This window comes from Penaeus vannamei, chromosome 9, assembly GCF_042767895.1.
Source record: "Penaeus vannamei isolate JL-2024 chromosome 9, ASM4276789v1, whole genome shotgun sequence".
NCBI lineage: Eukaryota > Metazoa > Arthropoda > Malacostraca > Decapoda > Penaeidae > Penaeus > Penaeus vannamei.
The window spans coordinates 43,803,592-43,830,980 of record NC_091557.1 but is presented as its reverse complement, the minus strand read 5'-3'; the positions used below and the strand labels follow the sequence as shown (position 1 = coordinate 43,830,980).

At 37.2% G+C, this 27,389-nt stretch overlaps 2 protein-coding genes across 4 annotated transcripts; both read left to right on the top strand.

Moving 5' to 3' along the window:
• The first annotated feature begins 308 nt into the window (after positions 1-308).
• LOC113804684 (gamma-tubulin complex component 5) lies at positions 309-10,852 on the top strand. Its single transcript, XM_027355562.2, has 18 exons — positions 309-469; positions 1,917-2,129; positions 2,974-3,186; positions 3,293-3,555; positions 3,739-3,904; positions 4,024-4,228; positions 4,837-4,966; positions 5,386-5,553; positions 5,945-6,034; positions 6,177-6,325; positions 6,471-6,717; positions 7,569-7,797; positions 8,163-8,462; positions 8,924-9,044; positions 9,274-9,495; positions 9,634-9,722; positions 10,056-10,215; positions 10,547-10,852. The coding sequence occupies exons 1-18, from the start codon at positions 398-400 to the stop codon at positions 10,600-10,602; spliced, it is 3,093 nt and encodes a 1,030-aa protein (XP_027211363.2). The 5' UTR covers positions 309-397; the 3' UTR covers positions 10,603-10,852.
• A 6,018-nt stretch (positions 10,853-16,870) lies between these two features.
• On the top strand, positions 16,871-26,588 carry LOC113804700 (probable 4-coumarate--CoA ligase 1). 3 transcript variants are annotated; one of them, XR_011398763.1, is made up of 14 exons: positions 16,871-16,993; positions 18,615-18,710; positions 19,363-19,504; positions 19,931-20,138; positions 20,349-20,551; positions 20,862-21,006; positions 22,070-22,224; positions 22,514-22,688; positions 22,875-23,044; positions 23,227-23,382; positions 23,977-24,125; positions 24,500-24,647; positions 25,239-25,354; positions 26,167-26,588. XR_011398763.1 is itself a non-coding variant. In XM_027355591.2 (13 exons), the coding sequence occupies exons 2-12, from the start codon at positions 18,652-18,654 to the stop codon at positions 24,633-24,635; spliced, it is 1,698 nt and encodes a 565-aa protein (XP_027211392.2). In that variant the 5' UTR covers positions 16,871-16,993; positions 18,615-18,651; the 3' UTR covers positions 24,636-24,670; positions 26,167-26,588. The 3 variants fall into 3 exon arrangements, 1 of the variants encoding a protein (XP_027211392.2); XR_011398762.1 differs by having other exon boundaries at positions 24,500-24,670; XM_027355591.2 differs by lacking the exon at positions 25,239-25,354 and having other exon boundaries at positions 24,500-24,670.
• The last annotated feature ends 801 nt before the right edge of the window (positions 26,589-27,389 follow it).

Here is a 27,389-nt window from a genome sequence, read left to right as displayed (position 1 = left end):
AAGACTCAATATAACTACAGAAATTAATGACATGGAGGTAATGTAAATTTCCTGGTTTTCATATGGAGCCCTAATCTAGCAAACATTGTTGCAAATGTGAAGCAAATTACGCTAAAACTAGCAAATTTTTATTTACACATATATCACATACTTTGTTTTAACGAAAATCATATGGACACTGAAATCTTTAGATCCTCATCAAATATATTCGCATTAATATCGCAATCCCCACACAGAAAAAAATATATCGAGCAAATATCACCCTCCAATCTAGCGTAAACCTTTCCCGCTACTCTTGGTAACACTGCTCGGTGTTGTTTTGAAAGTCCGCCCAAAACAAATCGATGGAATTTTCTGCTCGAATTATGGCCAAAAATCGCCATTAAAAGACAGGAACATGTCTCTCTCTATGCAGGGGAAGTTTGACGAGCTGTCGAAGGAACTTATCAATCATGTCTTAGGATTTGAGGTGAGGTTATATCTTAATTACTTGGAATTGAAGGTGAGAAAAAGTTTTAGGTGTTGGGAGATGTAACTAAACATTTGTTTATATCATGTTCTTAGTGTAATTTTTTTTTTCTAGTTTCACACATGAGTCTAATGATCCTATTTACTAAAGTTCCTCTTACTCCTGCCATTCTTTGGGATCCATAGATATTGCTGTAAGAAACAAAAACCATCCTATTGAGGGAATATTGCCCCCATACCCCCATTCTATCACTCTATTTCCCAGTCGTGGCCTCTACTCCTTACCCCACCTTATTGCAGCGGAATTACTCACTGCACAGCATTTGCCGTGTTTCTTAATTTCTGATATGTATTAGTGAGTGCAGTTTTTCTCCCTTTTATTTCAGTGTTATTAGATTTCCCTGTAATTGTGTTACTGGGTATTTGGGGTTCACAGCTTTCATGAACTAATTAACTAGTACCTCAGAAGATATTCAGTTAAGGGTTGTTGGTCTTAGCCAGAGCAGGAGAAGCAGAACCACATTGTCAACTCAGGAAAATGCTGTGTATGTTTCATTCACAGTGAAAAAATATGGCAAAGCACCCCACATATTTTTGGAAACTTTTGCAAGAAATTAACACAGTTGCATCAAATAGAAATCTGTGTTAGTAAATTGGGGAAGCCAATGTAGTTTCCTTGCAGGGGGCTAGGGAAATACAGCAATTGGTAGGGGGTCCAGAGGGGAAGCCCCCAGGTTAGGAAGGTTTTAGGTTCATGCAGCAATCTCAGTGGTAGTTTGAGTGTCCAGGGTAGGGTTCTTTCATTTGAGTTGGGGTCCTGCTGTACTGATAGTATTGGTAATTCATAGAAATACATTTATTATTTCTTTAGTAATGCTAAATGTTGTTTAAGTACTGTTTACTGAAACTGACTGGTGTGGGTCTTTTCCTTGAATTTTTCTTTAATACTTGAAATGGCAAAACATTCCCGTGGTGATACAGTGGTAGAAAGATTCACTTTATAGAGATTCATTAAAAATGGAGAAAATAGGAAATCTTGTCCCACCTTAGACTTGTTTTTTGTGTATGTGGGTTTTTCTACTACAGTTATTTTTTCATTTACTCATAATACTTTCTAAGTTATCACAACTATTTCCCCTAATGTCATAGAGGAACATACATGTTAAGATCATAAATTTACTGCTTTTCCATAAAAATAAGATAAAAATGAGGGAGGTAAATATATGTTTGTAGAAGAAATTTTATAAATAGTGATACAACTTTTAGACAACTTACAGGTTTCATTATACTGTAAATAGTTCGGAACAATCACTCTCCTCCATTTCACATGTGGTATCAAAAAGGATTTTCTACTAGTTTGTATATGTAAAGAAAGTACTTTTAGGTTGAGATAAAGGTGATAACTGTCATTTTTTGTATTTTCATGAGTTGTAATTTCTTTTCTTCAGGAAGGCGAAGAGAACTTTATCCGAAGTGAACAGTATGTCCTTTCCAATCTGCTGTACCACCATTGCCTGGCAGTGAACAGTCACAATGTGAGGCGCTCAATTGATGGCCTTGTCCTGAAGTTCAGCATCCACGGACAGCATCACAGGTCTCAGCAACTACAAAATCTAACATCAAAGTTCCTGGCTTCTCCCTTCTTTAAGGATCATGATGAGGTAAGAATTTGTTAAGTTACATGGTTGCATCGTAATGTTTGCGTGAAATTGGGGATGTACGGAGATTCATATTTTGTAATTGTCTGCTTATCTGTGAGAGATGAAGACCTTCGTTAATTTCTTTGGATTTTTTGTTTTTTTAAGAATACAATATAGTTTGAGGCATTTAGTATCATTTCTCTAAATTAGAAATGTATTTTTATAGATAATGATATAAAAGAGTGAGGCCTTGTTTTGCTTCTCCACAAGTTGTTTTAAGTGATTTTGAAACTATCTCAGATGTATTTTGGCAATTTTGGACAGGAATATTAGATAAGTTCTACACTAGAATGCCCTATGCATTATCATTGAGATTGAGAGATAGAAGAAAATCTCTACACTCAAGGAAAAAAGATCAGAAATTTTCTGGATGGGACCTAGAATAATTGTGTATCTATAGAACTTTGAAACTATTAAAAATTAGCAACTGGTGCATCAAAAGACAAATCAACCTTGGTTCATTTTATGATGAAAATACATTGATTTTCAAAGTGTGAGCTTTAAGAGATTAGTTTGCATACTCCGAGAGTTACTCAGTAGTTGAAAGCAGCACAAAATATTTTTATACAGTGAAAGTTTTATACTTTCCTATAATGTATCTAAGCATGGATGCTTTTATTGCATTTGATTCTTTACGGGAGTTTGTGTGTGTGCTATCTATACATACATTATAATATTTTTATCTGTCTTTCTTCCTGTCTGTCTATCTAGCTGTCTGTCTATCTACCTGTCCATCCATCTATATGTATGTATGTGTATTTTTTCATGTATCTGTATCTATATATAAGATTTATATTTCTTTCAGCTTGATATTGAGTGGTCTCTTCTGTCTCTCCTGCTGCACCTGAGTAACAGCCCCACTCAGGTGCCTGTGAGTGATGACGAAATACTTTTGACGCTGAATAAGAGTTCATCTCCCGTGAAATCACTTCATCTGGCGGAAGAGAATATTGACTGGGTTGCTTACCTTCGACAGGGAGAGCCAGAATATGTCGTTGGGGTAGAGCAGCCTCTTTCTGTAAGTTCAGACATGTCTTTTGTGGCTCTTGTTGGATTTGTTAAGAAGCAATCAGTTAAATAATGAATCTTAATGCTTTTAATTATAATTGCCATTGACATTTCAGGACTGGTCCAGTGATGATGAGAAGAATGAAACTGAAGATGAAGCCTTGTATAATCAGTACAGTCCCATCAAGAGCAGTTCTGTGGCCGTTAAAGACACGTGTAACCTTCCTCGTGCTCCCACAGCACAGGAGTTGCTGGAGCAGAGCCACAGAGCACAGTCTTGGCTGGCTGCGAACACGCACACACAGTATTGGGGATCCAAGAAATATCAGCAGTGTGCACCACTGTCGTCACATCCAGCTGCTAATGTTGCAAAATTGTGGTAAGCTTTTATGGGGCTGGCGTTATGTCAAATTGGCCTTTTTTGAGTCTTGTCATCTTTCTTTAGCCCTTTGAATCTTTTCACATTTCTGGATTTTTTGAGTCTTTTTATGTTTCTTTGGCGTTTTGAGTCACACCTTATTTCTTTATTCGTGAAACTCGAACTTGACTTCCTTTGCAACAGGGAAACTAAGTGTGGCAGCAGAGGCAGTCAGCAGCTGAGTGAATGGGCAGTGATGAGAGAGACAGTGTGGGTCCTAATGTGCCCGAGCACATCGCACATCTTCCAATACAATGCTGATCAGGGCTTTGTAGTCCATCCCGAGATTACTATTCCTAGTTTAACACCCGTGAGTATTGAATTCATGAAACCACATGGCAATAAATTTTGTTATCAGTACCTTGTATCTTCAGGAGTCGTGAAGAATTAGGGGACAGAGCCTGTGTTTTTAGCAGTTTCCTTTCACAGGGAGCTGCAAAAAGACTATTAGAGGAACTTTGTTTGCCTCTGAATCAGCTGCTTGAGATAGATGCATTCCTGAAGAAGTGCGAAGTGCCCAGTGTGGACCCTCCCTTCCCAGTCACACTTCAGGCGTATGCCACCGGGATCCGACTCTGGAGGCATCGGTTCCAGTCTCACTTGGCCACCATTGAAGATCAGATTAAGAAGCAAGGTAATGTGACATTGAGTGTTAATATGCTGATACACTTTGGTTTTGTTCCTTTTTACAATCTGTGATAGTGCTAAGTGATCCCAAAACTTGTTCATGCTAGACTTTCTTCTAGATGGGAAAGAAGGGGGTCAGGAACAGTTTCTTAAAGAATCAGAAGGATTCTACAAGTTTCATGTATATATCTAGAGGCTCCATAACAGTGCCATGACACCCTTTGTATTATGAGGAATGTGAAGCAAATTGACTGATCCTGATGACAGCCGACTTTCCTCAAGTTCATAACCCTCATTTCATTCTCCCTTTCAGACTGTAGTACTAATGGTATTTGTAATTCAGCACATGGTTAGATTTCCTATGGATGATTGTCTTCACAAATCAGATCAGATCCATTAAAATTAGTTGGACAAATTCTAAGAGTTGTTTATTCACTTATTCAGCATTATTGCTCCCTCGCCTGCACTGAATTCACCTAAAATAGTCTATCTTGTAATTAACAATGCTTTTTTGTTGAAAATGAAGTAATCATAATTTGGAAGTATCTAGGATTTGGAAATGAATTATGTTTTAGTACGATAATTAAATATTTAATGATTTTTCTTTTTCCCTAGAATCCACATGTACCCTCTCTTGGCTAGAAGGAGAACTGTACCCATGGTTACGCACCTTGTCAGCAATAGCTACGGTTCATTCCATGGCAGCGATGAGACCGGAAATCAGCCCAAGGGAAGCTGCTGTGAGGTTGGTTATGAGTTCAAGCTGAATTTCTTTGGTTTTCATTGATGATGATGTTATTGTCGTCATTTCAGGTTTGTATGTAGGTACTGTACGAAGAGAAGACATCAGGTCTCTCATAGATAGGTCTGTGGGTAAGGAAGATGATATAAGAAGGATTCAAGATTGTAATTAACAAATTGTTCTGACTTAAGCAGGCACCTCTCTTTTCTTTTGTTCCTTTTAAGTTTTTCTTTCACTTCACTTACTGGTCAGTCTGTGCTTTTGATATTTTAGAAGAGTATTTCTTTTTCTCTTTCCTGAAGGTTAAACAACCTTTTTGATAGTGTAACCCAGGTTCATTCTTCCTTTCATGGTGTGTATTCTCTTTTACTATTTATAAAATGTATATAAACTTAACAAGTTTATTCCATTCACTCTAACAGACTGATCAATGGTCTCTGTGATGGGGTAGAAAGTGCAGGAGAGCCTGGTGTGCGTTGTGTGCTCCTGAGACTCCTACTGCACACATTACGTCATTACCTGAGCATCATAAACAACTGGCTTCTCCATGGGTCCTTGGTAGACCATGCCCAGGAGTTCATCATCCAAAGGTGAGCCGACTTGGAGCAGTGTCTTGATATTTAAGTTGTTTAAATTCTTGTACTTTATTCACTTTTATTTCAAGTCCATTCATGGCTATGAAAAATCAGTATGGTGATATAGCAGCAAGTTACTAGCCATTGATATAGTGCTATTGCATCAGCTGGCAGGCTACTTATGAGTAGGAAAGCTTTGCATGGGCTTGATCTTGTGGAGGAAAGATTTCAGACACTTTCATTACAATAATATTCCGCTTGAAAAAGATATGTTGCATGTACAGATAACCACGGACAGATCAATCTTTGTATTACCTTTTGATATTTGATATAGTTTGTGAGTTCAGAGGCTAAAGCCATGAATGGTGTTGTAAATATGAATTTGGATTCAAATATGCTTCCACAGGAGTGAGTCAGTGAAAGTGACTGATGAGACATTTTGGCACGATGCCTTCATCTTGAATCCCCACCATCAGTCTGAAGCCAAACAGTCAAGGTAAGATAGATGTATGACCTTATTTCAAAGTGATGAATGTTTTTAAATGATTCCTTGTCATGCTTTGTCTATTTAGGAATAGCAAACTCAAAGAAAGTGGCGTATATAGTGATGTAATCAATGATAATCATGTTTTTGATAGAAGGAGCAGTCTGAAGTTTCTGTCTCCTCTTGTTGGAGCGCTGACGACGGTGGGGAAATCTCGTGAGCTGCTTGCTGTCTTGGATGTCGAACCACTGCCTAGGTCTTCAGCAATTCTCTATCTGCATCAGAAATCCAAGATGGATCCTGGTAATATATGTGAATTTAGCTTGGAAACTTTTTCTATATAAGTCCTCCTAAATGAGAAAAAAAAGCTTTAAATGAGTTTGTCCTCCTATTTTGCAGAGATGTTAAGGGAAAATACCCCATGTTATTATTATATTTAACCTTACAGAAATGGTATTAGAAGAGGTTATTATAAGACACATACAAGATGCTCTGTATGGGTCCAGTGAAAAAGCAAAAGAGAATACGGAAGGCAACGAAGGAGTGGCAGATGATAGCAGTGCTTTGACAGAAGTAGACCAACACATGGTATCCAATTACCAGCAGGTAGATCCCCTTCTCCTTGCTGCCTTTATAGGTGATGCTGGGACACCCGCCAGCCCTACGATGACTGCTCAGAAGGATTCAGTGACGAGGTATGGAAGGAAAAATATGAAGGTGGATTTTTTTATGTAATGTCCCTAGATTTTATGTACTCTTTGATCTGTCAGTTTTGATTTATGCTTTGAAGGTACAGTTCTCATTTATGTACAGTAGTAGGAATGAAATTGAATTGCTTTCCTTTTTAGTCTTTCTTCCAAGTTAGGAGAGTTTTATAGTATTTACTTAACTTGACCCGCTGGTGCTGGGGATGGCATGTGCACAAATGCCATACCCTCTGTGAGTTTAGTTTATTAATTGTCTTAACTTGTAGATGGCTGCTCAAGTCATTAATCCCTAAGGAGTCAATTAGTTGTACTTTCTATCACACCTTTTACCCTTGGAAATATTTTCTTTGATCTTGTATTACTATTAGTAATGTTAATATCATTATAATAGTTATGATATTTATAATCATAATGATAACATTAATATTGATAGCATTGGTAAGAAAAAAATTGTTCCCAAAATTTCAAGGAATAGTGAAATTAGGTGATGTTAAGAGTTCTACTGTTTGACTCCTTGGTGACTGTACTTGTGGAGCCATGTGTTATAGAGATATTTCACAAAAGAAAACTACAGAGAGTTTTACATTTTCTCAGCACTATTGGGTTAACATCCAAGTTTATAGAGTTTTGTAGTTTCTCCAGAAGTTCTGTAAATACATCCATTTGATGTCATTGATGAAACAAATTAGTGAATGAAGTACACTTTCAGTATGAAACTCGTATCCTGAGTATGTTTTGATATTTTTAGGAAGTAGTCCAAGAATCCATAAAAGGCTAATTTTTAGAACCGAGAAAAGGCAATTTAGAAAATCATTAACTTCTTACTTTTGATGTTTCAGAATGATAGAAGATATGGCAGAGGTTCCGAGGGCAATATCCGTTGTGTCCCTCCTGTCATCTGCAATCAGTCCTCTTATTAGGAAGAAGGAAGAGGAGCTCAGTGCACGCCTCACCCAAGTCCTGCTGGAGAAGTATCACATGGACCGCCATTGCCAGGCTGTCCGCTCCATCTTGCTTATGGAAGCTGGTGACGTCATGCATGAATTTTACTCGCACCTATTTTCTAAGGTAACTTCTTTTTATGAACCATTAAAGTATCTTTTTCATTATTTCTTGCTGTGGTTTGGGTTCAGATAGCTTAATGCATTGCATAAATTATAACAATAGAAGCTGTTGCTGAATTTTGAATGTAGTAGCCATTTGTGATGTAGTTATTTAATTATATGCAGTTGTCATCTAGATTTACTGATGATGATTGGTTATATAGTGCCATTGCATAATGCAGTAGGAATTTGTAATCCTGTGAAAAGGTTGTTAAGAGAATGCTGCAGAAAATATGTCATATAAGTTAGTTTATACTAATGCATGAAACTGGCCATAAAGATGTCATAGATTACACTAGTATGCACAGCTTTGTAAACCTTTTTCAACAGATTGACATTGGGGAGAGCATTGATGGGATCAGTTTGACACTCCACCTCCAGGACTGTGTAACTCGTCTTGTGCCAGATCTGGCACCACTCTTCTCGGTTTCTGTTAGTTCGGCTTCAGGTTTTTTGAACTCTGCCGAGGAGAACAAAACTGATAATCAAAGTGTGCCAGCTGACAGCATGCTAGGTAAAGACTCTAATCAAACCAAAGAAGAGGAACAGGACAAAAATAAGCTTGGGAGTGATTCTACAACAATGCCACTTTCGAAAGCTGGTTTGCCGGACATAAGCATTAATTATCAGGTAATTATTATTATGTTTTTTCTTGAATATGAAGAAGTTGCTTGGTCTGTGGATTTATATATTTTTTTTATTATATTCACAATGAAATTTAAAAAGGATAGTAAGAGAAACATCAGAAGCACTATGTGAATTGTCAAAAAATGTGAAGTGTAAACCATACATAAAAGGGATATAATGTGTGGAAAATCACTGCTGGTCATTTGATTTGCATAACGAAGGCAGCTGATCCCATACCAAGGTAGGATTAATTCCAGATATTTGATGACTGACACTGTTGATGTTGATGAACCAGAAGAGTATTTCTATATTCTAAAGACCTTACAGTTTTAAATCTTTGATGGAGTAAATTGTTGATTAAAAAGATCTATGACTTAGTGGAATAAATTCATCATCTCATACATATTTTCATATTCATAAGATTCATAAATTCATCACAAGTAACGGTTAAAATGTGATTCCAGGTACCTTATCCAGTTAATCTCTTGCTGAGCGAGAAGGTCCTAAGCCAGTATAACATCTTGTTCCGATTCTGTCTCAGCATCAAGAGGGCAACAAATGGACTTGAAAGATTAAAGTTCAAAGGTTCGTGCAACGCTTAAAGAGAATCCTGTTCACCCATCGTATCATGTCAGCTTTGAAGTTGCTGTCTTTATAGCCCAGGAATTGTATTGTTCTGCATTATATTAGGAAAATAGTTATTGGTAGAACAGAAATGTTTTTATTTATATGAATACCTGCATCACTGTTTGCTAATTGCCTTGTAAAGGGTCTGAAGAAGTTGGATAGTAACCTACTTTTATGTATTTCCCAGACCTGGCAAGCTGGAATGCAGTTATTGGTTCAGGTAGTAATACTGAAGATGCCGCTGGTCCCTTACTCTCCAGACTCCATCGACTCCAACTGTTGCGTCTGTGGTTGTTGTGTTTCACTAGGGAGCTACATGATCACTTCGCTAACACGGTTTTCTTGCCATTCCACCAGACTGTTGAAAAACTGTTTCTTTCAAGGCCTTCTCTGAATGTCATTATTACAGGTAAATAATGTCAGGAATGAATTTTTTCTCTTTAATGTTTTAACTTTGAGATACGTAAGTGGGGATTCGGAAAAGGGGACCACTTTCTAAGAGGAGCAGATGAAGATATAACAATATGTATTCTTTTTTCTCTTTCAGAACATGAGAAGCTGTTGAACAGATTGATCACAAACTGTTTAATGGGGAGTGGGAAGACATCATCACCTCTGCAGATAGTCCTCAATAAGGTTTGTTAATAAAATTACGTCTCACAGCTTCAGTTTTGATTAAGTTTTCATTGTCACTCAGACTCCATGTGTCATCATGGTAATATGAACTAGGCCACTTTTTATATATTTAATGATATGCAGTTTAGTGATTGCAGCATGAAGAGCATTATTTGTGTGCTTAATGATAAAAAAATAAAAAAAATCATTTAGGAATTTTTATTTTATAGGAACGTGATTGAAAGATTATTTATATTTGATGTGGAGATGAGGAAAGAAAATTGAAAATTATAAGCATTCGGGGAGAGTAACCTTGAAAAATACTGCAATAAATATATATATTTTTTCCAACAGGTATTTTGGTTGTCTCAACGTTTGGGACAGTTATGGAGGAGAGACATAGGACGTGTGACCTGCAATGAATTATCGGCTATAGAGACACAGTATGCCCAAGTACACCGGTACCTTGTCAACTTCCTGACTCGGTTAACCACAACAAATTACTTACCACACTGTAAGTTTCTTTAGACTATGAGCTATTTCTCTCAAATCATAAAAATTCAGTTCCAATACAATTCAGTTGCTTGCTCCTGACTATAAACAGAAATAACATCATTTTTCCTAAAGGAGTAGTGAGACATTTTGAGAGCAGTGAAATCACAATGTTAAGCACTTTATATACTGATTTTGAATTTGGGTGAAACAATATATATATATATATATTTTGTGTGTGTGTGTGTGTGTGTGAAGAAATGTAAACAAATATGATTTTTAGAGACAGTGAAAGCTTTATTTTAAACAAATGGTAAAGTATAAAAAGTGATATATTTCTCTCTCTTTTTCAGTGGAAGGTCTGACGAGAACCCTGGTAGACACTGTCCCCTTACTCACGCAACCTTAAAGCTGCAGGAAAGAGAATACCTGTTGTTGCAGAATCAGCATTTAATATTCGTGTGAGATATTGTGATAATAGAGAACTTTAATTAGATCAGTGTGTATATATATTTTTTCTATTAATGAAATCTTTTGTGTTAAAAATCATTAATGTTTATCCATATCATATATGTCCCTTTTTTTTTCTTTTTCTTTTTTTTCTTTTGTATATTTGTGTGTGTGTGTGTGTGTGTGTGTGTGTGTGTGTGTGTGTGTGTTCTCTTATGCATGCATTTTTGTATGTAAGGCAGTCCGAATCTTATCATTTCTTGTCTTTTTTTTTTTGTCTTGGTGATCAGAAAAAGACAAATGCATCTGGTTATATTTATTATTTCCTTATAAGATATATCTAAGTTGACTAATGCTTAAATAATAAAAGTAAAAGTGAAATTATAATTTTTGTTTTTTTATCATCATTTAACAGGTCTTTATGATCATATTATCATAACATTCACACACACACACACACACACACACACACACACACACACACACACACACACACACACACACACACACACACACACACACACACACACACACACACACATTGTATATTTACATGAGACACTGGTTATTTCCTCATTACCTTGACCTCTCTCCAGTGCCACTATTTTCTGAGTCAAAAGTATATAAGTGAAGTTATATGAACTCCCATAGTTCATATTATCAGGCTCTGTTGATAGATATTGGTTGTATATGCATTTTTTTGTCTTAACTTCTAACTTCTCTCTTACTTTCTTAGGAGTTGGGTTCTAAGTTTGTAAAGTGAACAGATGCCCTCCTACATGTATACAGGTAGTGTGCTTCTGTTAAGTAATCCCTGTTTACTGCTCCTTCATACATATCTTGAGTGTAACATGTTTCAGTGTAAAGGAATCCCTGTAGTGTATTAGAAAGGTGTTGCATACACTCATGGTTAAGACTCTATTTAATACTTAACTCTACTTACATTGTAGTAGGATAATTTGTTCTCTTTGATCACTGTATGATCCAGAAAAGAGTTTAATATTCGTAATATTCTGTTCTGGGTTACAGACGCGACTCAACTGCTTCTCTCAGGTGACCCTTGGGCATCACTGGTCAGCTTAGGTCAGTAGTTATACCAGCAAACAAGGCGCTCTTTGTCTCTGGGGATGGTTTAGGATTTGCTCTTAGTATCTGCATTTGATATGCCTATATCCCCCATACAGGACTCTATAGGAACATTCTGATCACAAATATATTTACTTGATATATGTGGAAAATAAAAGATTTTTTTTTGACTGGAATAGATATAGATGTCAAGCAATTAATTTCTATAAAATCAAACGCTCTATCCCAGTATAATGCCCTGTTTAGGTTATATATGTTCTATCAGTGATACGTCGCTAATGTATTGTAAAGTATATGATGAGTATTGCTGCTGGTTAACCTCTTAAATATTTAAACAATTATGTCAGTACCATTGGTATGATTTATTTCCATTCATTTGTGTAACAGCTGAACAGAGAGGTAGGGACGCAATATTACAACAAACGTTCTAATTGAAAATAAAATACGTAAAGCAAACATTATTGGCAGCAATAATGAATGCGCCATTTATTAATTGCTACCAATAGCAGAATAATAATGGATTTCCAGTAATTAAATACATCGCCGAATTAAAAGAATAATAATTATGAAATATATATTGTCAATGACGCCACACCCCTCGATGTTCAACGTAAACCCAACAGTTAAGATATAATATCCACAGCCTACTTTATGAACGGCGTATCCATTTCACAGTTGGTCTGTGAATGGCTATGGCGCATTGCAAAACACAGTCCCTTCTTTATTACATGGATGTTGATGTTCTAAACATGTGTATAGACGTGTGTTGTTAAGCAGACACGACCTACTGGACCCAAACGTCCTTTTTGAATGGCCGTAGTACAGTCGAAGTAAAAAGAATGTCGAGCACGTTTCGAAATCGGTTTCGAACATTCACTTAATATCACACTTTTTGTAGTGGATGAGACAGATTCGGAGTTTCAGTTCATTAAAGGACTTTCGTCCACCACTGTACTGTACAAGTGCTTCTCTAGTAACGGCCTTTTATGGATGCGAGTGAGCTTGTTAAAGAGATCGGTTGTGTTCGACGTCGGGCTATAAGTGGGATAGCATGTAGCTGTGTCAGTGGGAGTTCTGCATTTTGATTTCCTCAATTGCGTTCTCAATTGTTTACAATCGATTTACCCAGGTATGTTATTCAGTGCATGTTTTCATATAGTGTTTAGTTTGATTCTCTGTCTCTGTCTGTGTGTCTGTCTCTCTTTCTTTCTCTCTCTCTCCCCCTCCCCCTTTCTCTCTCTTGCTCTCTCTCTCTCTCTCTCTCTCTCTCTCTCTCTCTCTCTCTCTCTCTCTCTCTCTCTCTCTCTCTCTCTCTCTCTCTCTCTCTCTCTCTCTCTCCCTCCCTCCCTCCCTCCCTCCCTCTCTCCCTCTTTCTCTCCCTCTTTCTCTCACTCTCTCTCTCAGTGTGCAAATTCCTTAATCGGAAATATGTGTCATTAATGAATTGTGGGTATGGTGAAAATTTCCACACGTTTACAAATTTCCCGTTATTGAGAACATAATTTTCATCACTATACCTATTTGTGACAATTCCAGAGCCCACATTCTTTGATGATAAATTGCCCAAAACATCTTTGACTCTCGTATTTGTGATTCTGGTGAACGTGATCAAATACACAATTATTTTTTTTTACACGGGAATAAGCACTGTAACAATTATATTATTTATTATCTGTGGAAATCTTCCATATGCATGTTATTAAAAATCTGGACAACTGTCGTGGTACACATTCCTATGACTCTGCCCTTATTTATGAGGCCGGAATCATAGAAGTGGTTAGAGCATCGGACTTTGGATTTGTCAACAATTCATGTTCGAGGGTTCAAGTCCCCTGACTGGCGTGTTGTTCCCTTAGGCAAGGAACTTTACCTTGATTTCCCATTGTGAAAAGCCACCTGGGGGGTAAGTCAGCCTTTCTGGTTGCCGGTCCCAAGCCCGGATAAATAGAGAGTGTTGGTGTCAGGAAGGGCATCCGGCTGTTAAAGAAAGAAAAGAAAAAAGGTAAAACCAATATGGAATGAGCCGTAATAGGAAAATCAGTGGAGGCAGCTCATCCATAATGGCGACCCCATATAGAAATGGGAGAAAGCTGAGAAGTCATAGTCAACTGCACCTGGCTGTTGAGCGTGTGATGAAACATCTCTGCCTGTTTTGAAATTGGAAGAAAATGGGAAGTTCAAATTTGATCCTACATTGTATGGTGCATTATTAGTAACGATGTTAACGAGGATATTGCACTAAGTGCTAGCTTAAATGTATTTGCTGTACGTGTGTGTGTGCATATATATAAATGTGTGATATATGTATATACATATATATTTACGTATATATACATACATATGTGTATGCATACATATGTATATACACTGCACACACACACACACACACACACACACACACACACACACACACACACACATTTAGTTCTACAAAATCATATTACTGGTTACATATGTATAATTGAATATGCAGGCATAAACTTATATACCGTTTAAATGAAGTCAATATCAATCAATAGATAATGTCATTTTCAAAATACTTTAAGAAGTGTGACCTTCGAAACCATGTCAACAGACAAAGGAATAAGTATGAAGGGAAGCACTTTGGGCCGCACATTTTCAACTGATTTCAATAATTTTCTGTTTGATTTGTAATTTTTAAGATATTCATAAGTAACTTGTATTTATTGCTATTTCCTAATGATACACCAGCCAAATAGTGATTAATCAATTAACTCAATCCAAAAACAAAATCAGATTCGTCAACTCCGGTACGATTCCTAAGAATGGAGGTGGAGCCGCACATTTGGCAACAGCGTAAAACATTGGCAACGTTGCTTTCGCGACCGACCCGTGGATTGTCCCGAATAAAATAAACGACACTTTCTACTGCCGTACGACATTTTCTTTTTTTCAGCGGAAATAAGGCCTCTGATTGACTAGTCAGCAGAATTTCAATGTTTGAAGAAGATAACGATTATCGAAAACGTTGCAGTATCAGCACCAAAAAGATCTCACTTTAAATACAGCTTTGTAATGTCACTGTACACTGCAGATTTCTTATCCCTCCCCGCCCTTGTGAAAAAAGTTAGCCTAGTTTATTCTATAGAGAATCTCTAGAAATATACTTACATTCTATAATATACCTGTATATGATTTTATAATATATGCAAATTTTTAGTTAATAGCTATTTTATAGAGCTGTTCATTCATAGCGATTTTATGTAATTACTCTGGTCATGTCGACAAACCAAGTCATGTAATTTTTGCGCCTGAATAATATTATCGTGCCATCTGCTATCAAGTAGGTATATATAAAGAAAAAATAAATGCATTATAAAATACTTGACTTCAGATAGAGATAATGAGAATCTCAAGTGAGTGGTATGTGTTTTGTCTAATTTTCCGTCATGTTTCTACTGCTTGGTATATATGCGACTTTCTTGTTTAAAAAGAATCTTAAAATAACTTTTTTGTTTTCCTTTCTCGAGTGACAGAGAAAAGGAAGAAGAAAAAAAGGCTAGATGCAAAATTAGAATTGAATGATATATGGATAAAGAAATCAGAGAGAGAGAGAGGGAGGGAGAGAGAGAGGGAGGGAGACAGAGAGGGAGAGAGAGAGAGAGAGAGGGAGATAGATAGAGAGAGAGATAGAGAGAGAGAGAGAGAGAGAGAGAGAGGAAGGGAAGGAGAGGAGAGAGAGTGAGAGACAGAGACAGAGAGAGAGAGACAGAGACAGAGAGAGAGTGAGAGACAGAGACAGAGAGAGAGGAGAGGAGAGTTTGAATGGAAGATAACCATTGAACAAAACAATAAATTGAAAAAAAGTAATGACACGGACCGGATAATCTTTACCCTCAGGTTCTGGTGCATAAGCGACCCCGTCCTTGAATGCTATCTGAAGTGAGGCAGCTCTTGCAAGTGCATGTTTCGCTGGGTACTTTACAAAACATTCGCGTAAAAATAGTATTTATCTGTTTATGTATATCTGATTATATGAAAGATTTATGGATTTTCTTTTGCTTTATGATTAATATATATATATATATATATATATATATATATATATATATATGTATGTATATATATATATATATATATATTTTCTTTTCTTTTCTTTCTTTTTTATTATTATTATCATTTTTTTTTAAACAAAGTGAAGGAAGAAATTGAGTTGTAAATTGAAATTATATTATTGATGGAAAGATTTATACAGAGCAAGATCTTGAGGGAAGTTGTTGTTGGGCCTAGTCCTAGGGAAGGACTTGTGGAAATGGCGTCTGTGTCTGTTTGTCTCTCTCTCTATATGTGTGTGTGCGTGTGTGTGTGTGTGTATAAGCATGTATATATGTATATATTTTATAACCATATATGTTTATATTATACACACACACACACACATATATATAAATATATATGTGTGTGTGCGTGGGAATGTGTCTGTATATTTATGTATACATGTACACACACACATACACACATATACATTAATATATATATATATATATATATATATATATATATATATATATATATATATATATATATGTGTGTGTGTGTGTGTGTGTGTGTGTGTGTGTGTGTGTGTGTGTGTGTGTGTGTATGACAGTGAAAGTGACAGTACGTTGCCGGAAGTAGTAGTGAAAACAATAGTTTCAAAAACAGAGACACGTTACACGCCGCTTCAACCATCCAATCTGTCTTACATATTAATTGCTTGAAAAATGTACATCATTTTCTAAAGGCTGAATAAAGCAAAAAGCAAAAGAAGGGGCAAGGACATTTGTGTAAAGTTGCCCCTGTGACCTCATCATTGTAGGTTCTGTCTTAGGCATGTCTCTGTAGATGCATTGTTATTTCTGTATTTTGTTTTGAAGCGTCCAGTCGTCCTTCTCTGGTTTTGATTATCTTCGCCTTTTTTTCATGATATAATTTATGTGTTTACTCGTTATCAGTTCCTGGGGTTTGTGCGTTTCGATTTAGATCTGTTAATAAATGTGACAAAAATCGCTTCTGAGCATACAGTGTTTGTCCTATATTTGCAAAACCACTACAGCCTCTCCTTACCTACGATACTTAACCATCGTCTGAAACTGAATGCCAAACGATAAGACCTTTATCAAATGCCGCTATATACGACACGAAAACTAAAAAATATAAAGCGGTAACCGAGGGCAACTGGCGGCCCCTGCAACGTACCACAAGCGAATCCGAGGAGGTTGTGAGAGGAACCTGGGCTCACCGTCCTCTACCTGCTGTAGGAGGTACGTGCGTTGAGAGTTCTTGTGTCCGGTTTGTGGGAGGAAAAAGGGAAGAATGAAGAGGATGAAGGGGACGAATGAAGAGGAGAAAATTATATAGAAAATAGAAGCGAAAAGAAAATGATTATTACTATACAGAGAGTGCGAAATAGTGATATCAATACGTTCTATCTATTATTTCACTACAAGAGTGGGCCATTTTGTAGAGAGAGCCATTGATTTTATGATTTGGGAATCATAAATATTTGTCAGCATGATTTATCTGCTTCATCTCCATACCGACTGTCAGTCTGTTTCTGTCACAGACACACACGTATATACATATACATGCACTTCCATATATGTATATGTATAGCATGTGCAGGAAGTCATAATAGGAGGAAAAATTATGGCCAAAGAATAGCAAACTCATGCAATAGATACACGTGATAACGCATCCAGCTGAACTGACTTCAGGATTCTTACTTCACACACACACACCTTCCTATAAACTCTTCAACCTTGCCGTGCATTTAATTTCAAAACTGGAATGAAAATGTATAGCGTGTCCCTGATCATCTTCCAGTTCAGTACAAGTACTCTAGCTTTCATGGATAGCATCTCTTGTTGTGGAGGAAATTTGCAATGTTTGGCTGGAACAAAAAACAGCAATCATCTGAATAGTGTAATGAATCAATTAACGTACACAAACGTATTTGTATTTATATATTGCCTACGTATAGATATGTTCACGCATGTATTTATTTGTGTGTTTATACAGAGTGACTGATGTCCTAATTCCTGACATTTCTATAACAAAGACGTAAATCTCAAACTGTGTAAGGTAGTTACTATATATCACATGTACAAAGGTAATGGACGAGCAACAGCAACATTGTTATCCTTAATTACAGTTCAGGCAACACTCTTCCTACATTTTACTGGAGTTGAAAATATGCGACGTCAATAAATATCGTATGGTAATGTTGTCATCTTCATAGATCTTATATTTGCGAATGATGCCTAACTTAGATGAAACTGCTCGGGCAATATTACTAATATGCAATGCAAATGTAAACTTTGAATCAAAGGTTACACCAAAGATCTTCAGATTATCTACTGAAGTGATTAAGACTATTATTCAGCAGACTTGGATGCTGAGGTATGTGCATTCTAGACCGAGTCACAATCACCACGATTGAATTATCATCAGGTCTACTTGTATATTAAATGATGAAGAGCAGAGGGCCAAGAACACTACCCTGAGGAACCCCAGAAGTCACACAGGAATATGGCCTAAAACTACCATCAACTTGAACACGTTGTAGTCTTCAGTCAAAATACTTAAAATATTCCCACCAACACTAACACACTGCAACTAAAAAAAAAAAAAAAAAAAAAAAAATCAAACCCTTGTGACTGACAACTCCAAAGGCTACGCTAAAATCCAGAGAGACAACCTTAACTTGTCATAAAATGAGATATTTCCCATTTGGCCACCGACAAGTAGACATCCGTATTTTTATAATTGTTCTTTTTTCTTTTTATCACTAACAAAGGATTTTTTTTCATTATTTTTATTTTATTTTTAAAATATTTTCACTTCCTAGCAAAGTAGAATCATACCGCTTTCTACATTTTGCAGACCAACGAACGTGCTTGTGCTTGTAAAAACTGCCGCCATGGCCTCCGCTCTGAATGTAGTGAGGCTCAGATTAGCGAGGAATATTTCTCGTTCAAGGCAAGTCAGATTTATGATTCGGTTTAATTACATAAAGAGTCATGTTACTTTTGCTCTTATTTGTATATGTAGCAAAGACACTCATGTTACTTTTTTCCTGATTTATAAATGCATTGAATAAACTCTCGTGTTACTTTTGTCCAGGTTTGTAAGTGCACAAAATATACCGACGTTTATTTGTCACATTTTTCTTTTGGCCGTTTGCGAGTTTGTATCTGAGTCAGCAGTCCAACACAATAAATAGAGAGAAAAATGACATGATTAAGGGTGTTATTTAACCATTATTATTTAAGGGTGATAAAAGCCGACAGACAATTCTATATCAAAACCTGATAATTTGGTATTATCTGGTCAGTTTTATCAGCAAAGGAGGTTGAATTGATAGGTAGTTTTGATATTTTCATTCTCATCATCACCATGCTATATTGTGTCCCTAATAAATTTTGTTTTTAAAGTGAATATCTCAATCTCGGTCTAAATTATTTGCTTTACTTGTTTCTCTTTTCGACATTGTTTTATCATTATAAATATTATTAGCAGCAGAAGCTTCATTATAAGCATCATCATTATTATTTCATCATCATCATTACCATAATTGTTATCTAGTATCATATTTATCATCGTCATTTTGCCATCTATTCTTTGCCTCCAGATTTCTTGGCAAATATCTATACACCACATCAGCTGATCACAACATTGTGACGTCACCCCTACCTGACGTCGACTGGCCATCAGGAAATTTTACTTCACTCATACTGAACAAAGTTACGAAATGGGGACATCACACTGCTACGGTTAGTCTGACTCCTTTTTTCATTTTATCAATATCTGATTTGATATCCTGATGTATATATGTGTGTGTGTGTGTGCGTGTGTGTGTGCATATATATAGAAATATATGTCTCACTTTATATGTATCTGGTATTTTATTCATATTTTGGTTTTATTTCTGGTAATTTTTTTTCCCTGTTATTCTATCTTGTTTGTTGTTATACGTATGTGCGGAATATGATATAGCCTTATATTTAGCTATGTTAAAGCATTTCTAGTTAAATATCTTGTGAGTCATCAGTCAAACACTACTTATAAGCGTTTAGACGAATTTGCTAGAAATAATACTTATGGGTATTTTGCGTATAACGAATAATAGGCAGTAAGTAAGAATGCTAAATTTAGAGTAATTATAATGCATTTAGAATAACCAGGCGACATTATAACAGGAGTGCAGCGTGACGGGACGGAAGTACACTTACTCCCAGCTGGTGGACGGGGCATCCAGGTGGGCGGGCATGTTGACCAAGATGGGCATGAAGAAAGGGGATGTGTTGGCAGTCGTCATGCCCAACTGTCCTGAATACCCCATCGTCGTCTTGGGCACTCTGATGGCTGGCGTTGTTGTGTCTACAGTGAGTTCCAATTATACAGCAGGTCAGTTCATTAAAGAATTTTTGTGGGGTTAAGTGTCCGAAGTACTTTTTATTACGTTTGTTTAAAATTGCTTGCCACACCTTAAAGAACAGAATCGGGTGGTCCACGATCACACGTACATTACGAACCACAGAAGATTAAACTCAATGATAAAAAACCGCTGCCACCATACACTAACACAGCCACTCGCTTCACACCCCAACCCTGCAGGAGAAATACACCGGCAGCTGTTAAATTGTGACGCCAAGATGCTAATATACGACCCTGTCTTGGAGACCAGCGTGGACGGCGCCCTTGCACTGCTCCAACGACCTCTTCTCGTCGTCACCAACGGTCCTTCTGCTCGCTCCGGGGCCCTCAACCTCCGCCATGTCTTTGAAGACACCAATATTTCCTTCAATGATCCGGTTGAGGTTAGTATCCGTGTTTTCAAAAATGATCTGGAGGAAAATCTAATCATGTTTTCCTCGCTAGTGGGAAAGGTTGGATAAGACAGTGATGAAAGTGATGCAAGTGATGAGTTTGATGTGATGATTATAGTGATGGTTTTGATAAGGTAATGATAGTAATGGGATGAAAATTTTCATGATAATGGCAAAAGTAATGATAATCACTCTAGCAACAGATGTTGATGAGTATTATTGATAAGTAGGAAATAAGATATAACTAGGAAAATGCTGATCGAGATATATCAATAATAATGATATACTATCAATGAAAAAGCTCTCTGGGGAGGAACTTGCCATGATGCCATACTCCAGCGGAACCACAGGGCCTCCGAAGGGCGTCGCCATCAGCCACAACGCCTTCGCCTCCAACATAGTCATGTATTCGGTGCCGGCCAGCCTCCCCGTAAAGGAGGCAACAGGTAATTTTCATAGGCGTAGGAAGGTATTTTGAAGTGGGGGGTACAGTTCGTTCCCGCCCAAAATAGCCGGGGATCCTGGGGTTGCAGGGCCATGGCGGGGTCCAGAGACACTGACCATGGGGTGAGTGTTCTCAACAACTGGGTAACTAAGTAACTGCACTGTTTGTTTACAGGGAATGGCTTCAAAAGTTGAGGAGGGGGAGGGGGCAGAAGTTGGGTCGCGCTCCGTTCTAGAGTTGAGGGGCAGGGGGGACGACCCCCTGCCCCCCTTTCCTACGCGTATGATTTTTCGTGAAAGATGATAATGCTATAATGATTATAGGGAGTGAAGCCATACGTTGGTGTCTGAATTGGTTGCGAAAACAGGAAAACAATTTTCAAATGACAGAAACTGTGATCGAACCAGTATCTAAAATATTGTTCGCTGTTTAATTCATTGGAAAGTTCAAAGAATATTAAGATAATGTGAACAGTGAACACATAAGGTTTATTAATTGTATATTAAGATTATTTTCAGCCTTATAAATGTATATGAAAGATCATTCAGTGACGGAGATAAATCTAATATATTATATTGTAACATTTTCTGTCTGATGTAAAGCGGTGAAAATAGGGATCATGGATATATGTATATGTACATGCACACACACACACACACACACACACACACACACACACACACACACACACACCACACACACATACACACACACACACACACACACACACATACACACACTCACACACACACACACAGACACACACACACACACACACACACACCACACACACACACACCACGCACACACACACACACACCCACACACACACACACACACACACACACACACCCACACACACACACACACACACACACCACACACACACACACGCACACACACTCACACACACACACACACACACACACACACACACACACACACACACACACACACACACACACACACACACACACACAGACAGCACACACACACGCGCACGCACAATTTAAAAAATTATCAAGAAATGAGAATCGCATTAATATATGAAAACCATATTCCAGCTACAAGCCAAGGGGCCTTCATGTGCCTCCTGCCATGCTACCACATCACCGGGATCCTGCTCATCAGTCTCATAGGACTCACTAAGGGAGTCAAAGTAGTTACTGTACCCAAGTTTGACCCAAATACATTTGTCAGTACCATCACCTCACACAAGGTTGGTTGTAGAGTTACATTCCATTTTTCATCTGAAATATGTCATAGGAGCTCTTTTTTAAATATATGTATATATATATATATATATATATATATATATATATATATATATATTTATTTATTTATTTATTTATATATATATATTATAATTTCTAGCCTCTTCCTAAAATCTCAAGACTAAGGACATTTGTAAAAACTGGCATACACTTTCCTTTTTTGTCGATGTTTTCCTGTTTTTATCCTCCGAATCGCGAGTAATTGTTAGTGTTTTCAACTTTTCGAATGTGCAGATGAGCACCTTGCACCTGGTTCCTCCGCTTCTCAACTTCTTGCTGCATTCCCCGTCCGTCACTGCAGAGAGCATGGCCCATCTGGAACACATCGTGATCGGAGCTGCGCCTGTGTCTCCGTCGGCAGCTCAGAGGTTCAAAGATAAACTGAAGAAACCAATATTTTTCCAAGAAGGTATTTCCTGTTTTTTTTTTTTCCTACTTGAGACTTTAAATTGTCCTTAGATATGATCACTACATAGCCTACATTGCATGAATTTGCACATCTTTTACATACAATTATGCGGTTTTGGGTAGATCCTCAACAATACATATTGATGTATATTTATCTACATATCCTATCTTCTAATCACTTTGACAGGGTTTGGAATGACTGAGGCACTGCTCACTCACATGGTCCCAGTGGGAGTGGATGAAGTAGGAACATCCGGTGCCTTGTTGCCAAATGTGAAGGCGAGGGTGGTGGACACTGTCACTGGGAAAGACCTGAAGGCACACGAGGATGGAGAAATGTGGCTCAAGACGCCTTCGGTAGGTCATTGAGTTCCTCTTCATCTGGAAAGAATCCTGTCTATATGTTTAGCGATCTTTCTCAACCTAGTTTAATTTGGAACGATGCGATTCAAACGCTATTGTATAGGCCTATAAAAAAAGCCCTCTTTTTTAAGAGGGATTTGCAACCATACCTTAATCTCCGTCTAATCCCCTGGTAGATGATGCAAGGTTATTTCAAAAACCCTACTGCCACTGCTGAGACGATCGATGCTGATGGCTGGCTTCACACAGGAGACATTGGTCACTATGACGAAAGGGGCTTCTTCAAGATCGTTGACCGCACAAAGGAACTCATCAAGGTTAAGGGTCTGCAGGTAAGTTAACGAAAGAAACATGTGGATACAAGTGCAGTAACGTGGAAACAAAGATGAACTGGAAGACCGGCACAAGGAGACATGAAGTTTAAATCGTGACGTTTCGACCTCGTCAAGAGTTCATCATCAGACGTATTAGTAATGGAAAAAAACGAATGTCTTTTCCTAGGGATGAGTTCGTGTTAAAATGATGGTTTTCGCAAATGCATGTAATAATGGTTTTATGAGGTATGAACTCGCTGGGAAAAATAAAATTAATACACTTAGATCTATCTTGATTTTAAGGAATGAGCTTGTGCTAATATGATACTCGCAAATTCTGGTAGTAGATAGTAATGGTTTGATTAAAACATATAGTCAGTCAATGAGAGAATGAAACAATATGAATAGATTCTAATAAGTTGAAATGGGACTCTATATCGATTATATTTTAAACTGATATGATCAGACGCACACACAAGCTCTCTTTCTCTCTCTCTCTCTCACACACACACGCAAACTCCTACACACACACCCGTAAACATACCCATCTTCACCTCCCCCTCCCCTCCTCCACAAGAAGGCTTAGAACCCTCCACGCATTCCCTCCTCCAGGTCTCACCATCCGAGTTGGAGGACCTGCTTCGTCAGTGTCCAGCTGTGGTAGACGTGGGCGTAGTAGGCGTGCCAGACGACCGGCTGGGAGAAGCACCACGGGCCTACGTCGTCACTTCCAAGATGGTTTCGGAGGAGTTCATCCACGGGTGATTTTTTTTTTTTTTTTTTTTTATAAGGTTTTCGTGCATTTTCTTTTTTTTTTTTCGCGAAGGGCGGTCTTGATTGAGTGTTTTTTTTCTTGTGCTTTGAAGTAGCTTTGAGTGAGGAATGTATTCTCTCTCTCTCTCTCTCTCTCTCTCTCTCTCTCTCTCTCTCTCTCTCTCTCTCTCTCTCTCTCTCTCTCTCTCCCTCTCTCTCTCTGTCTGTCTTTCGAGTTATCAGTCGGGGATGTACACATCTTATCGTATTTGAATAATAACTCGACAATGAATGCTAAATAATAACACAACAATTAAACTGAATAATAACACTAAAAACTCATACTTCATACTCTTGTCACTTTTTAAAATACCCACAACAGGTTCTTGGAAGACAAGGTGGCTCCTTACAAGAAGCTCGCCGGCGGAGTGCACTTCGTCAAGGAGCTGCCGAAGAACGCAACGGGGAAGCTGCTTCGTCGGGAACTGAAGAAGATGGTCTCAGAGGACAGTGCTTAGGAAATGGCTGAGGTCTGCGTGGCGTTATAAAAATGGTGTGTGACTAATGTACAGAAGGAGGGTTCGGTATATTTTTTCAGGACGTGTGAAGCTGCTGAGTAAAATTGATTACAGTTTGATGGGTAGTGGAAGGACACCTCTGCAAGTAGGCCTTCATAGGGTTTGTTTATGAAATAACCTCTGCTGGAATTTTGATTGTGTGCATAGTCACTATGACTTCATTGGGGCATCTTGTCATGAATCAGACCACTTTACATACACACACACACACACACACACACACACACACACACACACACACACACACACACACACACACACACACACACACACACACATGTATACAGTGATATTGCAGATTGGATTGATGATTAGAAAGAATAAGTTCCATTTAGAAAAGTTGAAATTCATTATCAAAAGGATATAAAGATCATTCCTGTCTGATATGAACACAAGGAAAGAACTCTGAAAATTATAAGCATTAGAAAAAAAAAGATGTGAACACGAGAAAATTTTGAAATTATATATATAAAAACCGGTTAGATGCTGTAAATTAAAAATCCTATGTTATTGTAACATGTTTTGGTTGTGCTGTGAATGCAGGCCAGGACGTGTGACCTGTAATGAATTATCGGCTATAGAGACTCGGTAGGACCAAGTACACAGGTACCTTGTCAACTTCCTGACTCGGCTGACCGCAACAAATTATTTGCCGCACTGTAAGTTGTATTTGAGACAGTATTTAACATTAATTCACTGAAATCCCAAAAATTCACCAGCAACATGATCCAGAAACTTGAAATATTCATGCTATTGTCCATAAACAGGAGTAACATCATTTGCTAAAATGAGTAAGTGGGACATTTTGAAAGAAAGAAATTATCAAGGTTTACTCCACTAGCCAGACTCTGTCTTGGTCCCAGAGTCACCTCAATCTGCCCCGCCCGCCACTTTAGTTACGTTACAATTTATAATAACTCCTCTTAAAACAACGTAAATCATAATAAATCATCTTAAATCAACGTAGATTATATTAAATTATCTTGAAACAACGTAAATTATAACAAATCATCATAAATCCCTTTAGCTGGCCTACAATATTTCGCTTATTGTTTACATTCGCCATGACGTGTTTATTTACTTGATTCCAGTACGCCGCATTTACCATAGACAGACACATACTAAATCGCATTTTAACTTTATCTAAACCTTTTCCAGTAATGAAAACTAATAAAATCAAAACACCGATGAGCTTCTTGAGTTATAGTTGTAGAATACAATAAATAGATTATATATTAATGGTGAAAAATGCAGAAATAATTATGAAGGGGTTCGGTTGTTTTACAAAAATAAAAACATTCGTTTGACTTTAATGGATCCTTTTTACTGACATGAGTAAACATTCATTTTCTTTTATATTAAAACAATAGATAAATGAGAAATAGAAATAAAACTTGATTTTTAGAGACTGGAAAATGTTTATTCTGAACAAATGGTAATAAATAAGAAAACGTTTTCCTTTTTTTTCCAGTGGAACGTCTGACAAGAACCCTGATAGAACACGGTCCCCTTTACTCACGCAAAAGCTACAGGAAAGAAAATACCTGTCATTGCAGAATCAGCACTTAATATTTATTTGTGATATTGTGATAATATAGAGCGTTAATGATATAAATGTGTATATGTATATTTTATGTCAATGAAATATTTTGTATTACAAATAATTAACGTTTATCTATGTCATATGTATGGCTTTTTTCATTTGAGTGCGTGTGTGTGTGTGTGTGTGTGTGCACTTTCTTATGTGTGTATTTTTGTATTTATGACACTCTGAATCTGTTAATTTCTTTTCATTGTTTTGGTTTTGGTGAATATATTTATTTACGTAGAGAATATATCAGAGTTGACAATATTTAAATACTAAAAGTAAATGTATCATGTAATCATAAAAAATGGTTTTATTCTTATTCCCAGATTGCTTCTTATCATATACTAATCACTGATGGTACAATTCCATCAGATTATATATTGCTTATAGTGCATTTGCAGGGTAAAAACACATGCACAAACACACAGACATGCAAACATCCTTGTTTTCCTTTATTTCGCATAAATATAGGATACACCTATCTTCCCTTTGTCTCAGAGAAGTATACAGCAAGTGGAAATGTATTTGAATGAATCTACTTTTCTGGTAAGTTCTCTAGTATTTTAAGTGGAATTGACATGAAATATATGCCGGTAGTTCTTCAATTTTAACTCGTTTGTCATATTGTACCCAAACTCCTTTAGAAATACTGGCATTGTTTGATTTTGTTCTTAATAATTATATTTCACTGTTACATTGTTACTGCAATCCGTTTTTTACAGCCTGAAGTCATAGATTGCGATAGGTTTTACGTTGCAAAATAGTTTACTAACAAGAACTACGAATGCGCTTTCTTCTAAAGGACTTAACGGGTTAGGTAGAGGACGTTGTGGTGAGTGGAGCCTGTTCACGAGTGCCTGTGTGTGTGTGAGAGAGTGCCTGTGCGCGAGTGATGGTAATAATGATGATGATGATGGTGATGGTGATTAGCATGATAATAATTAATACTATGATTGAATGGTAATACTGATAATGAATTCAGAAAATGATGATGGTAATGATTATGATGATGATGATAATATCGATGATGATGATAATGATGACAATAACAACAATAATTATGATGATGATAATAAAAATGGTAATAATAATGACGACGACGATGA

Coding starts and splice junctions, on each gene's coding strand:
- LOC113804700 (XM_027355591.2), top strand. CDS start 18,652: ATGGCCTCCGCTCTGAATGTAGTGAGGCTCAGATTAGCGAGGAATATT. Junction 19,505..19,930: donor GGGGACATCACACTGCTACG/GTTAGTCTGACT, acceptor ACATTATAACAG/GAGTGCAGCGTGACGGGACG. Junction 20,552..20,861: donor CCTTCAATGATCCGGTTGAG/GTTAGTATCCGT, acceptor TCAATGAAAAAG/CTCTCTGGGGAGGAACTTGC.
- LOC113804684 (XM_027355562.2), top strand. CDS start 398: ATGTCTCTCTCTATGCAGGGGAAGTTTGACGAGCTGTCGAAGGAACTT. Junction 7,798..8,162: donor ACTCGCACCTATTTTCTAAG/GTAACTTCTTTT, acceptor CTTTTTCAACAG/ATTGACATTGGGGAGAGCAT. Junction 9,045..9,273: donor TGAAAGATTAAAGTTCAAAG/GTTCGTGCAACG, acceptor TGTATTTCCCAG/ACCTGGCAAGCTGGAATGCA.